General features: G+C 40.2%; 1 protein-coding gene across 1 annotated transcript; it reads right to left on the bottom strand.

The window, feature by feature from the left end:
• Nucleotides 1-388: 388 nt before the first annotated feature.
• Nucleotides 389-4,279, bottom strand: LOC111367250 (adenylyl-sulfate kinase 3-like). The gene is made up of 7 exons (XM_022988013.1): nucleotides 3,797-4,279; nucleotides 3,554-3,694; nucleotides 2,043-2,192; nucleotides 1,793-1,911; nucleotides 1,544-1,628; nucleotides 1,040-1,086; nucleotides 389-669 (listed from the first exon to the last, which is right to left on the bottom strand). Exons 1-7 carry the CDS (start codon nucleotides 4,059-4,061, stop codon nucleotides 571-573), a joined length of 906 nt encoding a protein of 301 aa, XP_022843781.1. The 5' UTR covers nucleotides 4,062-4,279; the 3' UTR covers nucleotides 389-570.
• Nucleotides 4,280-16,018: the final 11,739 nt, after the last annotated feature.

Raw genomic sequence — 16,018 nt, 5'->3', positions numbered from 1 at the left:
ATCAGCTTGTCAATTTTCTAAAATTGAATATAAAACGTATAATTGATAAATATCAAATTGTGGTGGTTGATGGGAAAATACCAAGTTTAGTGGCAACACTTCAAGTGCGAGGGCCAAATCTCAAGAATTGCCCAGATACTTGCCATTTGCATATGAAACTAGAGAGTTGCCCAATGAAATGCCAGTTGCGCACCAAAGAAAAAACAAATTATGCTTACACAAAATACACACACACACACACACACACACACATATATATATAATTAAAAAAAAAAATTTGCCCCTAGGCGAAAAGAATGATTTGCAAACTAGACTGCGAAGAAGATAAAAATGCTTCTCCAAAAAAAAAAAAAAAAAAAAAAAAAAATGAAAATTAAACATATGGAAATTAAATCATAAAATATATGAAGTTTATTATTTAATTTCGCACTATTTATTAGATTTAAATTGCCAGAGAATATGGCGAACAACAGACTGATTGATCAAATAAATAATTACAACAATATATGCAAAAGGCAAAAAGACGGAGTTTTCTTGGTTGCAGGAGAATGGCTAGTTTTGAATTGCAAATTATGCTTCCAAGTAACCCTTTGCCTCCAAGTATGAAATCACTACTTCGGCCAAATGAGTTGGAGAATCACACTTCTCTTCTCTTTGATGTAACACTATCTGCAACATGGTAACTCAACAGCATCATGGGCTGACAAAGCATTAAATCGTGCACGACTAATTTTGTTTCCTTAACAATGTCCAATATTACCCAATTATCTACGTCAAACATAATGTAATGCTCAAGCATTCTTGGCAATGCAGCTATCCAAAAGGACGGTTTAATTCTTTTCTTCGTAGATTGAACAATTCCAAAATAGAAGAGCCTCGTTCCACATGCCAACTCAACAGGGTAGAAGATGCTAAATGTTACATTTCAAGCTAAATATATTTGTGGCATCAAGAACACATAAGATCATGTATTACATGATCATTCTAGAACAAGTTCGACCAAAATGCGCTTCTAGTTTTAGCTAAATGGAAAGAATACCTCAGAATTTAGTGGTGGCTCGTATGGATCATCAATGCCTGTGAAACCTGAAATAACAGAAAATTAAATCAACTTTAAGCAAATAAAGAACTCTACACACAAATCAGAATGGAGATGCAAGGGAGTGGAGGAATATGAAATTCACAACTTCCAATGGATGATAGAGCAAAGAAATGACATGTTAAGCCAGAACTTTGCCTTCTGAAGCCCCAACTCTCAAAAGGTACAAGTCAATCTATGCAGCCATTGTAACATGAAAAAAGTGAATTCACATTGGTGGGTAGCATTGGCAGCTAATGGCTGCTTGGTGAGCAGATCAGGAGGGCAAGATGTTTGAAGCTAATTATTGATTCTTAAGTAGAAAATATTTATGCAGTTTAAAAATAGAAAAGAAGCATATCCAATCATGGTCATGCCAAAAATACAAGTAAATAGATGGTAATGGAAAAATTAAAAAGACTAGGTTTCCAAATCTCAATCACCAGCTAAGGAGGCAAGAAATACCTTTGATTTTTCCAGCTCGTGCAAGCTTGTACAACCCCTTTGGATCCCTTGCCTCACACACTTGTAGAGGTACATCCATGAATACCTACATAATTCAAGAATTTTCAATTGACGAATTGGAACAAACACATATACAAAATGCTGAAGAAAACTCAAATTTCCAATACTGAAAAAAATTCAAATTTCACACATCAAATTTTCCAACATCAGAGTATGGGATAAAGTTCTGTTGAGTTGAGAAACACTAACCTCGACAAAGTCTCCTTTTGGCAGTAGAGCTCGACAGGCATCTCGATCCTTCCTGTAGGGTGATATCAAACTTGCAATACAAATAACTCCAGCATCAGCAAAGAGCTTAGCTACTTCTCCTGTGTTGGATAAAATAACAAGCGGAAAATCTTAAACTGCGAACAAAGGAGGGGTTTTTCTTTTCATTTTTTTTTTTAATTTTTATTTTTGGGAAAGAATAATCATATCAGGCACCAGAAAATAAACCAACCAATCCTTCTGATATTCTCTGCTCGATCTTCAGCTTTAAAACTAAGATCGCTGTTTAGCCCGTGCCGAACATTATCTCCATCAAGGATATAGGTTAGCTTTCCTCTAGCATGTAGGCCACGACTTAAAGCACATGCCAAAGTGCTCTTTCCTGAAATAAAGTTCAAGGACTAATAATTATATGTGCCGATGATCTGGACTGTTGATTTATAGATTGGCAGTGAATGGCAGGTTTGAAGGCTAAGACGGGATTAAGGTATTCGGTAAAAAGGATAAAATGGAAAAACAAACAATATCAGAAGGATAGGAGCAGAATTTAACTGATTACTTGTGAATTACCAAAGCATGATAAGGTTCCCTTGAACACATAAAAAATAAAAGAAAGAAACAATAAATCAAGAAACTAAGATTAACAGAGCCATACTGTGTTACAGACAGAATGGAGAAGCAAATGCAATTGCAAAACAAAAATGGGGAAAAAACTAATTGATTAATAAGTTTTTACTGAATGCTTTCACAACTGGCATAATTTTATTCATGATCGTAAAATGAAAAACTTATATTGATCCCACAGGGAACAATTCTGAATTGCGTTTGATAAATGAAGATAAAGGAAAAAAAAAACTTTTCCAGCACTTGATTTTGGCCATCTCTCTTCAGCATTTCATTTTCAGTTAGCAGTTATAATATCACTGATACTTCATGTGACCATGCTTGCATATACCACTCTAAGAAATTTATTCAGCAAACTTGGGTAATATATCATTCACAACTATAATTTAAATAAGAACTCTAAGTCTATATCTGAATTTAACCTTCAAAGACGAAAACCGCAGCCAACTGTTTTTTGAATTGCAATTCAAGTAATCTCTATGTTTTACTCAAACCACCTTAAAAAAGAATCTAGGTTTATATTTCATAATCTAATACCTGGTTTACCCGTTGTCGAAAATAATTCGGCTATAAACAAACTAGCGGCATTCGTTTGCTATTTGGAGGTGCATGAGTTTCAGGTTTCTTAACAAAACCTGACCACACCTAATGAAAATGACAAGCACAGAATCCTATAAAGGCAACTTTAATCACAAAAGAGTTTCTACTATATTGTGGAAAGTCTCCTTTTAATTGTAAAAACCGTAAAAATCCCCTTCCTGCAAAAGGAAAAAAAATGAAAATTGTGTTATCCCATGATCAGTCTCTTGTATTCTTTAAGCCACAGTGTCTCTCTTGAACAATGAGAGCATGTTTGTTCTCATTATTAGATAGAATTGAATAGTACAACAAAGTTCTTTCTGACTTCGTTCAGTACTGTGTACCTAATATGCTCAAAAGGAAGCTGTGATCGCATCAAAATTAGCCACTGGCTGTCAAAGTGTATGGAAAGATCAAGAAAACTCCAGAAAATCACAAATATAGAAAATTAATGAATGTTGAACAGCTCAAAGGCCTGAGCAACAATTGATTTGGGAAGCTAATACTAATTACATAAACTGCTGTTCCTGTTATACAAACCTGAACCACTGAGTCCAGTGATCCAAATTACACAGCCTTTTTGTTTAAGCAATTCCTGCCTGTCACTCTTTTCTACAGAACATTTATGCCATTGAATATTGGTCGAATTTCCAACTGTTGACATCTTGGGCGTACTTTTACCTAGTCAACAGGTATTCAGCATCATTAGAATCTAAACAAATCCGGAAAAAAAAAAATCTCCCTCCATAAGAAAATTTGAACATAAAAGGGCAGAAAAATAACCTGGGAAACCATCACAATCCGTTGTCAAGAAATCATCAATAGCATTGCAACCGCCATTGACGTCCGATGTCGTTTTGGAAGCATCCATTGCCTTTATAGGCTCCAAAAAATTCGATCTCGTATCTCCTCCGGAAATCCTCAATTTTTTACACGTAAAATTAAACACCGACACCTTTACAGGCCTCAACTTCGCACATAGCGCCTCGGAATATTCCAAATCTAACGATTTACACAAACTCAATGATCGAATTCCAACTGAGGCCATTTTTTTTATTTACTTTCTATGATAAATAATTCAGAACCCACTTGATGTTCGAAAAAATAATAAAAATCCAGAACACCCCTCCGCGAACTATAACTAGAAAAAATTGTCTGAAATATATTAAGAAGACAGCGTGGGAAAGCGCGAAAAATGGCGAGACAGAGACATTGTGTGATGAGCCCGTACAGTCCAAAAATGCAAGTGGTGATATATATAGAGAGGAGGGATAGAGATTGGGGTTAAAATTGAAATCTATAGTTGGATTTCTACACTAGGCTTATTCAAGAGTAATTAATTATATTACCATTAAATGCATCATAAATTTTTTTTTTTTTATTTTCTGAAATAGCCTTAAGTAAAATTACTAATTAGGGAAATGCAATTGAAGAGTTATTTATTTTTTTTCAAATTTAATTTTGTTGTATTAAGAGTATAATTATAAATTTATTGTGTTGTATTTATTGAAATTATATTTTAATTGTAATGTTGTGTAGTCCCACTGAATTTGGAACCATAGTTTAAGTAGCGGTAAATGATAAATTAAATGAAATGTTATTATTTAATGATACATTAACATCACCTAGATTGTGGACTAAATAGCATTATTCGTGATTATAATGTGATGTGCTAATTAAATTTTGTCATTGTACCTTTTGTTCAAATTGTTTTGGGCACTAAGATGGGAAAATCTGAATGAATAGGGGCCTGTCACGGCCCATGTGAAATAGGTGCCCCCTAATCCTTATTAGAATGGGAGTTAGTTTTGGATGACAACCCTCTGAACGTCCAAGGGGTTGTCATGGTGACTTTAGCCTTGGAGCGGGCACCGTTCCTATAGGAGGGCGTCCTATCTTAGGGGCCGTAACACACCCCTATTCGTGTAGCCCAACCCTACTTAGATACCAAAAGATTGAGATTCAACATTCTAAGGGCTACAGATTCGGGATAAGATGTTGGAGATGTTTTTACAGTCTTTTGCTGCTTTCGTATATATATTTTTACATATTGTCAGTAAATTTTGTGAAAATTTTCAAGTTGGTCATTAAAATATTTTTCTAACTCATTTAGTCTCTAAGTTTATAATATACTCCACATTAATCATTCTGTTAGGAAATTAAATGTATAATCACATGTGTTACCGAATAGATTCCAAGTTGGCCCTAGTGAAAACCTAGTATAATCTTAGGTTCCTATTTGATTTAGCTAAAAATCTATATTAAAATACAAGTTAAAATCAACAATTAATTTTAAACTTTTAATTCTGTTTTTAGATCTTGATATTCGATCTTTAAACTTTCAACTCTCGTATCTTATTTGTTATTCTTTTAAACGCAACGAAGAAAAAATCAAGAGAGCATAATCTCTCTCTCTCTCTCTCTGGACAACCAAGATGTGTTAATAGTGTAATCTTGTTCCAATCAATCTTTGAGAGTATTTGACACCTATTTTTATGGAAAAATGAATTTTAGAATAGTAAATTGATGAAAAATGTGTAGATGAAAAATAAGAATTTTTTTTATTTACGTGTAATATTATTCTATTGAAGAATGTGTGCTTAAAAAGAAAATAAAGAAAATGTGTTTTGATAAAATGAGAATCAAACGGGGCATTTATTTTATACTTCTGTTCTTTTTTAACATATAGACCCTGAATTATCGTTACTTCAACAATATAGTTCACAGCATTTACTCAGACTACTGAGGGTGATCAATTAGGACTTTCGAAAACTCTAATGAATATTTTTAAGTGATGATTTTTGGGGATCTTTGTGGATCTTTTTAATATATGTATGGAATTAGTGGAAGCCTTTTGTAGATTTCATTGACTTTTATTTTAAAATTTTTATAGACTTTTATAGAATTCAAAAGAGTTATGAAAATTTTCATTTGAAATAGAATATACATGAATCTAGTACAAATGGTTTGAAATTCCCACATACGAGGTATTGGTTCTAACAATTCCCCATTTTCCTTCCCCTTCATCTTCCCATATAATGAAAAAAATTAAAAGAATAAAAATTTAATACATTAATTAAATAAATAATAATCAAAATTATACGTATGTATGATAAACAATAAATTTAATATTCAATATTATTAATATAATATATTTAAATTTAATTATAAAATTTTACATTTTATTTAAAAAAAAGAAAGATATTTTTCACAAAAAATGAATGAAAAAAAGTTACAAGAATCAAATTTAATTTTTTCATAGAAAATAGAAATAAACAATAAGAGAGAGAGAAAGGTAAATGGAAATAAATATAATCAATAGAAAAATATAAATTTTAATCATACCTATTCGTGGGGGGAAAAAAACATTTTTTTTTTGACAATCTTTCAAAATCTCTTGATTAATAAGCAACAAATTTTATAATTTTATAGGAGTACTTTCTGTTTAAAAGTTAGCACTTCAGAGACTTTTATAATAGTCTCTATAAGCCATAAAAATTTGAATACCTCGTAAAGACTTCTAAAAAGTTTTAATTGAATACTTCATAACTCTTAGAGACTTTTTAGAAGTATATAAAAGTCTCAATTGGATACGCAGTGACTTTTAGAGACTTCTCAAAATTTTATAAAAGTTTCAATTGAATACATCAATACTTTTAAAGGGTTTTAAAAAGTCTAAATTGAATACCTCTATACTTTTAAAATCCCAAAAAGTCATTAAAATTTCAATTGAATACACCTCCTAAATAAACCTAATCAAACTTATATAATCTGTATTAAATAATTATTTATGGTCAAGTCAATTTGAGGAAGAGCAAACCTTTTTTTTTTTTTTTTGGGTCAAAGGGCTATTCTATTACAAAAGAAGTTATGGACTCGGAATGCTCGGTATAATTATTAACTTTTGCATCTTCCATTATGAACGGGATCGTGAACTTATATGATTAGAAAAATCACAAAAGTAACATAAATTAATTTTCTACAAACTTTTAAAATTCCAAAAGGTCATTAAAATCTCAATTGAATACACCTCCTAAATAAACCTGATCAAACTTATATAATCTCTATTATATGATTATTTATAGTCAAGTCAATTTGAGAATGCTCGGTAAAATTATTAGCTTTTGCTTCTTCCACCATGAACAAGATCATGAACTTATATGATGTAGAAAAATCACAAAAGTAATATAAATTAATTTTCTACAATTCATATCCTCTCGACTTGTCATCTATATGTATTATTGATTGTCAAACGTTGAATAATTAGATCAAGGTGAAATTACCATTTGCCCATGTAGTTATTTTCTCGCTTATGGCTCACATTTTCTTAATCTATTTCTTCGTGATACAATCATAAAATTAATAATTTGGACAACCCCGAGTATTGAGCTTGGGTTTCAACTATTCTTTGAAGAAAATATCAAGTTGACTTTATTTAACTTCGAACATAGACGTTGATATCGAACTCGAATATCTGCTCACTACTTTAGTTCCTATTAATTCCCAACATATCGAGATATTGATCATAATTGAATGATCTTTTCATTAACATATCAAAAAAGTAACGAATTTAGGTAATACCTAAGATGGTTAACTGTGATTGGTTTATTTAGCAAGAACACCATAAATTAATCAACGCGTTATTTTGTTTTATTCAATACACATACGGGTGTATATTATTATTAATCCCAAACGTCTCCACAGCCAAGATAAAAATGTGGACTGCAATTGTTAGAATACCATCTGTTACGCCCTATTCGAACCACTTCGGAAAGTCCACCACCACGTCATGCGAGGTGTGGAACGCTCATTCGAAATGGTTCTAAAGTGACTTCATCAATGATGACAATCTGCTATCACACTACAAGACATAGACAAGCGCCCTCGCCCCTGAATCCGAGGCGAAATGCATTCAGGGGACCTCTGTCAGAGGATCTGTTGCCAATTTCAGAATGAGATCTTTGTTAAGATCTTTTCTGCCCCTAAGGATTAAAATTATTAGACGTCTCAATGAGGCTAGTTGATGTGACGTATCAACTTTATGTCAACTCAACTTGGGAGAAGTAATTACCCGCCCACTCTATAGATGCGGCTGATTGACGCCTATGAGCAGACGCCTCATACCGTCAGATGTGTACACGTGTCCGCATCCAACGGTTCTTATCACCTATAAATACTCAAGGCTTGGCAAGAGGCAAAGGTAATGAAACTCTTACTACTTAGCACTCCATAACAAGCAACTAAATATATTATTCTCCCCATTATTTTGCACAAACCTTGGTACTATTCCGATCCCCTGAGCTTAACTTGACCGTCGGAGTGTATACGGTAGTCGCCACCCCCGCTGGTTCTGGCCGTGTGCATCTGACCGTTTACTGATTGTGTGTAGGGAGGAATACGTGAAGTGACTATCGATTGGTCACGTGGAGGGTCCAATTTTCGAGGTCAACAGGTTGGCGCCGTCTGTGGAAAACTTCCCATTCAAAGTTCTGCATTCTCCACCGGAGAAATCACCGGAAAACTAGCGACTTATCCTGAAAAGGGCACGTTCTTGAAAAAGAACAAAGTCGAATTATAATCCAAATTCTCATCACCCTAGAAAAAGGAGATAGAATGAGTTCCAGCCATGAAGACGACAACCCCATGAGAGAGGCCTCTGAAGAAGAGGTGCTCCATAACAATGTCACTCACTAGAGACCCCATCACCGGCGTCGCCGAGGTGAAAGAACAGCCATGCTCACTGAAGGAATGACTCAAATAGCTGCGGGAATAAGAGACATCACAGTTCAGAATATGGCGATGCATGAACTTCTCATGCAAGCCCAAGGTCACCAGGGCTCTCAAATGCCCCAAGGATCTTATCCAGTGCAGAAAGCCCCTATATCTCATTCCCGAGGCCATATGAGTCAGCACAGAGAACGCTCCCTCAAAAGAGAAGTGGGTGCGGAAGCCACATCTTATGTGCAAGGGAGCCAGCCAGCAGAACCACAGCTAGGGGACAATTTTCCTCAAGAATGTGAGGAACAAAGGTCAGTAAGCGTCTCCGACCGAATAAGACAGGACCCTAGCAATATGGTCCACTCAGTGCGAAGATCAGTTCGGTAAAACCAGGAGCAAGAACGGGCACATCCTCCTCCTAGAAATAGGAGGGATAGAAGGAATCTAGTCGATTGGGGGAGCCGAGGAGAAGCACCTCCACCTCCCCAGGATATTCAAGATGATGAAGGGTCAGATGGGCCTTCTCAGTCTTATGAAATCGACGATGACGATGATAATCTCCCTTTCTCAAGGGAGATCCGAAGCTTCCCAATGTCGGCGAACTTCATGCCCCCTAAGATCCCCAAGTATGAAGGAAAGGGGGATCAAAAGAAACACCTCATCAAGTACATGACACAGATAAGTCTCAGGGGAGCCTCACCTGCTTTGAAATGTAGAGCCTTCCACTTAACCCTGGGCGGAGCTGCTGACGTGTGGTATAGCAGACTTCCTCCCCTGAGCATTAGGAGTTGGTCAGATTTGAAGAAGGCATTCTTGAACCAATACCTCTCACGTAGGGAAGGAGAGGCCCCAGTGCAACGCTTGCCAGATATGAGGCAGGCCCCTGGAGAGACGCTGAAAAGCTATCTCGCTAGATTTACAGACGAAATCACATACTGCAAACAGGTCACTGACAGAGAAACCATTTCAGCTCTGAAAGGCGACCTCAACATGAACACTTTGTTCTGTAGGGATGTGCACAGCAAAAATCCCACCACTTATGATGAGCTAGTAGAAATGATGAGAGTTGAGATCGTTAGTGAAGAGATGATTGACCACAGAAATCGTGCAGCGTAGGGACTCCCTCCACCTCAGAGGCAGGTAAGTCGAGGACCCGCAGCACACCTTGTCGCTCAGCAATGGACTCAAGTAGGTCATACAATAGCTCCCACCTCCGGACAGGCACTAACTTCCGCCACATTGAATGCAGTGTCGATATTGGCATACGAGAATGCTCCTGGCGAAGCAGGACCATCTGGAATAGCTGATAGTAAGAAGAAGAAGAAGAAGAAGCAATCAAACAGGCCCTTGGAAGGGGCAAGGTTTTGCACTTTCGACCAACTCTATGGGCATGACACTAGTGAATGCCAAGACGCTAATCGACGCCCCGATCAAAGCAACCCACATCCTTCCAGCAGGAGCGACTATCATCTCAGATTCGCCTCCCCGAACAGAGGAGAGAGATGACATAGAGAGCAATCAACCCGGAGAAGAGAATCAAGGGACCGAGGATAGTCTAGACAGAAAGATTAGGCCCCATTCTTTGGGAGCCAAGTCATCAAGGAGATCGACACAATCATTGGGAAACCCCACATCGCTGGCAACACCAGGAATGCCCAAAGGAATTACATAAGGGAAATAAAGGACCCGCCAATGATTACCTACATTGTCAGCGAATCACAAGCGGCCAATAAGATAGCCCCAATCACCTTGTCCCAGGAAGATGCAGAAGGAGTTTACCACCCCCATTGTGACGCACTGTTTGTGAGAGTCGTTGTAGCTAAAAATGGACTCAAACGCATGCACATCTACAATGAAAGTTCGATGAACATACTGTTCGGCCCCACCTTCTACAAAATGAAAATTGAACGTGAGTTGATCCCCATGATCGACCCACTATTCGAATTTACTGGAGACAGCATCGTCCCACGAGGGCGGATCACTCTGCCCGTCGAGATGGGTTCTGCACCCCTAGTGGCCCAACACTTCATGGGATTCTTAGTGGTAGACCATAGATCGGCCTATCATGGAGTATTGGGCAGACCCGCTTTAAAAGATCTTTGGGCCGTCACATCCATCCACTACTTGTGTATGAAATTCTCAACTGAACATGGGATTGCTACGGTCCGAGGCGACCAGATAGGCTCCAGAGCATGTTACTGGAACTCTTGACGAAAGTCGGAGCCCCAAACTGTTAACGTGATTATAACTGAAGTTCCCAATGAAACCAGTATGGACGTGAAAATGCTCGACGTCCCTGAACAAGGGCATACCTCTGAACAGGCGAAAGACGTCGACATGGAAGAGGCCCTTGAACAAGGACACCCTCTTGATGAGTTAGATCCCCGGATAATTGACTTTGAACCAAATGCAACCCCAATGGAAGAACTCGAAACTTTCTCCGCCAACTCAGAGGACCCTAGTCAGGTCTTGCGAATAGGGAAGGCACTGTCCCCTGAAGCAAAAGAAGAGATGATAAGCTTCCTAAAAAAAAACTTGGATGTCTTCGCTTGGAAGCACAAAGACATGGTGGGAATAGATCCAAGGATCAGTTGCCACCATCTCAACATCAACTCTGCGTGTGCCCCTAATCGGCAGAAAAGATGTGCCCTCAACCTAGAGAGGTACGAGGCTCTCAAAGACGAAGTAGGCAAACTTAGCCGTAGTGGTTTCATAAGGGAAGTCATATACTCGAAGTGGATATCCAACTCGATCTTGGTGAAAAAGCACAACAGGAAGTGGAGGGTGTGCGTAAACTTCACCAACTTGAATAAGACGTGCCCTAAAGACAGCTTCCCACTTCCTAAGATAGACCAACTTTTGGATTCCACCGCTGGACATGAACTATTGAGCTTCATGGATGCATATTCAAGGTACAATCAGATACGCGTGTTTTGACTTGATGAGGAAGCTACATCATTCATTACAGACAGATTACTCTACTGCTACGAAGTCATGCCCTTCGGATTGAAAAATACCGAGGCTATATATCAGAGACTGGTCAACATAATGTTCATCGAACTCATTGGCAAAACCATAGAGGTCTACCTGGACGACATGCTAGTCAAAAGCCTCCAGGCAAGCGAACACGTAAGTCACCTCGACCAAACCTTTCAGATACTTAGAAAATATAAGATGAAGTTGAATCCCCTCAAGTGTACCTTTGGGGTGGCTTCAGGTCAGGTCTTGGGGTACATTGTTAACCAAAGATGAATTGAAATCCAGTAAAGATAACGGCCTTGCTAGAGATGAGGTCACCTCAAAAGTCGAAGGAGATCCAAAGCCTCAATGGTCGGATAGCCGCGCTCAGTCGTTTCATCTCCAAGGCTACAGATAAGAGCTTACCCTTCTTTAGCGTCTGAGCGCCACTATCTGACCATTGAGCTTACCCTCAATGGTCGGATAGCCGCGCTTAGTCGCTTCATCTTCAGGGCTACAGATAAGAGCTTACCCTTCTTCAGTGTGCTTAAGCAAGAAAAGAAGTTCCAATGGACTTCTGAGTGCGAGGAAACCTTCCAGGCACTGAAAAAGCACCTCGGAGAGGTGTTTCTTTTGTCAAAACCTCAACAAAAGAGTCTCTACTGCTATATTTGACAGTTTCGGACGTGACGATCGACGCTATCCTAGTCAGAGAAGAAAATGAGCGCCAGTTGCCAGTGTATTACGTCAGCAAAGCACTCCTTCCAGCTGAAACACGTTACCCCAGACATGGAGAAACTAGCACTTGTCCTCATCATAGCCTCAAGAAAACTGAGGCGATACTTCCAGGGCCACTCGATCGAAGTTCTCACCAACTTTCCATTGAAACAAGTGCTGCAGAGAACAGACGCATCAGAACACCTGCTAAAATGGGCAATCGAGCTCAATGAGTTCAACCTACTGTTCCGACCTCGACTTGCCATCACGGGCCAGGCCCTTGCAGATTTTGTGGTTGAGTTTGCCCAAGCCCTGGAAATGGAGGCAATAATGAAACCAGTCGAGCCCCCAACATGGAAACTGTTCGTAGATGGATCCTTAGGAGAGGCAGGTTCCGGGGCAGGAATTGTCTTGGAAAGCCCGGAGGGTCACAAGCTAAATTGCACAGTAAGGTTCGGCTTCAAAACCTTGAACAACGCTGCCGAATATGAAACCCTTCTAGTAGGCCTTAGACTGACAAGAGAAATGCAGGTCAGAAGACTCGTAGCCAGCAGCGATTCTCAGCTGATAGTGAATCAGGTCAGTGGAAGCTTTGCAGCCAAAGATAGCAGCAAAGTTGCATAATTGAAATTAGTTCTGGACCTAGTCCCTCAGTTTGAAAGGCTCGAACTGATTTAAGTCACACGCCTAGAGAATACACATGCAGACGTCCTTTCAAAGTTGGCCAGCAGCAAAGATTCTGAGCTATTAAAGGTCGTCCCTATCGAACACTTATCGAAGCCCTCCATTTACGGAGGAGAAGAGGTACTTTGGATAGAAGGCACCCCATTATGGATGCAGCTCATCATCGCCTATCTAAAGGATCAAACACCACCTGCTTCTAGAAGCGAGGCAAGAAAGTTGAAGAGAAGGGCTGCGCACTTTGTCCTACAAGAGGATATGCTCTACAAAAGAGGCTTCGCCTCACCACTTCTCCGATGTGTGGGAGGCGAAGAGGCTACATATATACTTAGGGAAATCCATGAGGGAATCTGCGGAAATCACTCCGGATGAGCGGTCCGGGCACATAAGGTTCTCCGTCAAGGCTACTTCTGGGCGACCCTAAAAATGGATGCTTGTCAGTTTGTCCAGAAATGTGACAAGTGCCAGCGCTTCTCAAATATTCAAAGACAGCCTTCTCAGAACCTCTCCGTAGTAACCAGCCCCTGGCCATTTCCTAAGTGGGGCATCGACTTCATTGGTCTACTCCCAAAAGGAAGAGGAAGCGCGACCTTCGCCATTGTCGTCATTGACTACTTCACCAAGTGGGTCGATGCTGAACCTTTTGCTAATATCATCGAGGTGAATACTACGAAATTCGTTTGAAAAAATATCATTTGTAGGTTCGGCATTCTCCACTCCTTAGTGTCTGACAACGGGAGACAGTTCGACAACAGAAAAGTGCGAGAATTGTACGACGAACTGGGGATAAAAAAGGATTTCTCAACGCCTCATCGCCTGCAAGCAAATGGACAAGTTGAGGCAGTAAACAAAACTATTAACCATACCCTGAAAAGGAAGCTTAACACCTCAAAGGGGGCTTGGGTCGATGAGCTTTCCCACGTCCTCTGGGCCATCAGAACCACAAGCCGAACTGCAATAGGGGAAGCACCATTCTCAATGACCTACAGAGCCACCTCCTTGAAGAAATGAGGGATACCTCCCAGGTAAATTCGGCAAATTATCATAAAAGGATGACTCCCTATTATAATTCCAGGATCAGAAACCGAACTCTTCACCTAAGGGACCTCGTCCTCAGAAGGGTCTTCCAATTATCAAAGCCAACCGGGTCCGGAGTGTTGGGACCGAATTGGGAGGGTCTTTACCGCATCCGCAAGGAATCCCGACCTGGAACTTTCGAAATTGAAGACGTGGCAAGGAAAACACTACCTCATCAATGGAACATCAAACGCTTGAGGAAATACTATCAGTAAGGAAGCTTTTGTTCCGATCCGATAGCAATGTTATCTAACAAGTGTATGTCCTGATCTGATCTCATTTGTAATTTTCCTAGCTTACTGAGTGCTGAAAATGCCTTGGTAAAGGGTAATGTAACTTCTCTCTAAGTAATGATACTTCAATTCTTTGTCGCATCGGTTAGTAAGTTACTGCCTCAGTCCTTCAATATGTTTACTTAAGTGATCCGATCTTTTGATTATTGTTAAGAGGCACTTGATGATGACTTAAGTGATCCGATCTTCTGATTATTGTTAAGGGGCACTTAATCTTAAGTGATTATCATTCATATATGCGTAAACAGATCAACACAATAAGAAAACAGAAGCAACAATACTTGGTAAAAAATTTCATTTCATTCACTTGAAATTGAATTACAAAAGAGGCCGAAACCATTACAAAATAAGCCCTATTCTACAGTAGGCCCTTCTCCACCAATCTCTGCCTCGCCCGCCTCGGGGGCCTCTGGAGCCTCCTCGGCAAACCTATCAGGTCGGCCTCCGGTAGGTTCCTCGAACTTTGCCTCTAAAGAGAAAGTACCCAAAGCAGGGTGGACCTCTTTCAGTCGACCCAATAAGCCTTGGGCACTCCAGGAGGCCCAAAAATTTGCAAAGTTGTCGTACATGGGATGTTTCTCGAAGTGGTTAATGAAATTTTGAATAGCCACTTCCCTTGCCGACTTTAGTTCCTCCTTCAAGTAGGTAATTTCCTTAGATTGGGCCTCCGCCCTCTGCCTCAACTCCGCTCTTTCTTTATTGGAGGCCTCCAGAGCCTCCGTGACGAGCTGGTGGTGCTCATTGGCGTGATCCATTCTTCGGGTTATAGCAGCCACCTGACACTCCACCCATAGAGCTCCTTCTTCAGCCGCTCGGTGTCTCCTTTAGCAGTCGCCAGCTGGGCCTCAGCCTCCCTTCTCCCTTTCTCTTCCTCCGCGGCCTTGGCCCGGGCCCCCCTCATCGCATCCCCATATTGCATCGCCTCCTCGAGGTGTTTGGCGAGGTCCTCTCTCTTGGTGTTGAGGTCTTTCACCAAGCCTTCAAGTTGGATGCTGGTGCTTAGAGCCCGGACCACGCAGGCACTATTGGCCGCCACTAAGTCCTCCGCTGTGCAAGAGGCGGTAAGGTCCCTCCATTCTTCGGTCCTGTACTTATTGTGGACCACCGCCACTGCAGCCATTTTCGGTGGGAGAGCCTCAGGTGCTTCCTTTACAGGCTCCTTGGAGTTCGTGTCTAAGAAGTCCATCTCCTTTGAGGGACGGGCTCTTTTCCTCTTGGGCTGCCCCGGCACCTGGGCGAGAGGCACAGCAGCAACTGGCGCTGTGGCCGAGGCAGGGAAAGCCTCTGATGGTAAGGGCATTTTCTCTGGAATGGCCATCCCGGTAGGAATTGTAGTTTGCCTTAGAACGGAGAGTGGCCTCGCCACTGTTGGTCGCTTCGAAGGGGCAGCAGGCTTTTTGCCCTTTTGAAGCAGATTAGCCTGGGGACCCTCAGACACCTCCTCCTCTGTCGAAGGTGGGAGCCTCTTGCTGGCATCCACTAAGTCCTCCATCTGCTTCTTGTAGGTGGAAGAGGAGGTCTTTAGGGCCCTCGCTTCGGCCATCATCTTTTGTATGGTCTT

This window comes from Olea europaea, chromosome 18 (assembly GCF_002742605.1).
Source record: "Olea europaea var. sylvestris chromosome 18, O_europaea_v1, whole genome shotgun sequence".
NCBI classification, from domain to species: Eukaryota; Viridiplantae; Streptophyta; class Magnoliopsida; order Lamiales; family Oleaceae; genus Olea; species Olea europaea.
This window is presented reverse-complemented; position numbering and strand designations above follow the sequence as displayed.

Coding starts and splice junctions, on each gene's coding strand:
- LOC111367250 (XM_022988013.1), bottom strand. CDS start 4,061: ATGGCCTCAGTTGGAATTCGATCATTGAGTTTGTGTAAATCGTTAGAT. Junction 2,193..3,553: donor CACTGGACTCAGTGGTTCAG/GTTTGTATAACA, acceptor ACTTTATTTCAG/GAAAGAGCACTTTGGCATGT. Junction 1,087..1,543: donor ACGAGCTGGAAAAATCAAAG/GTATTTCTTGCC, acceptor CTGTTATTTCAG/GTTTCACAGGCATTGATGAT.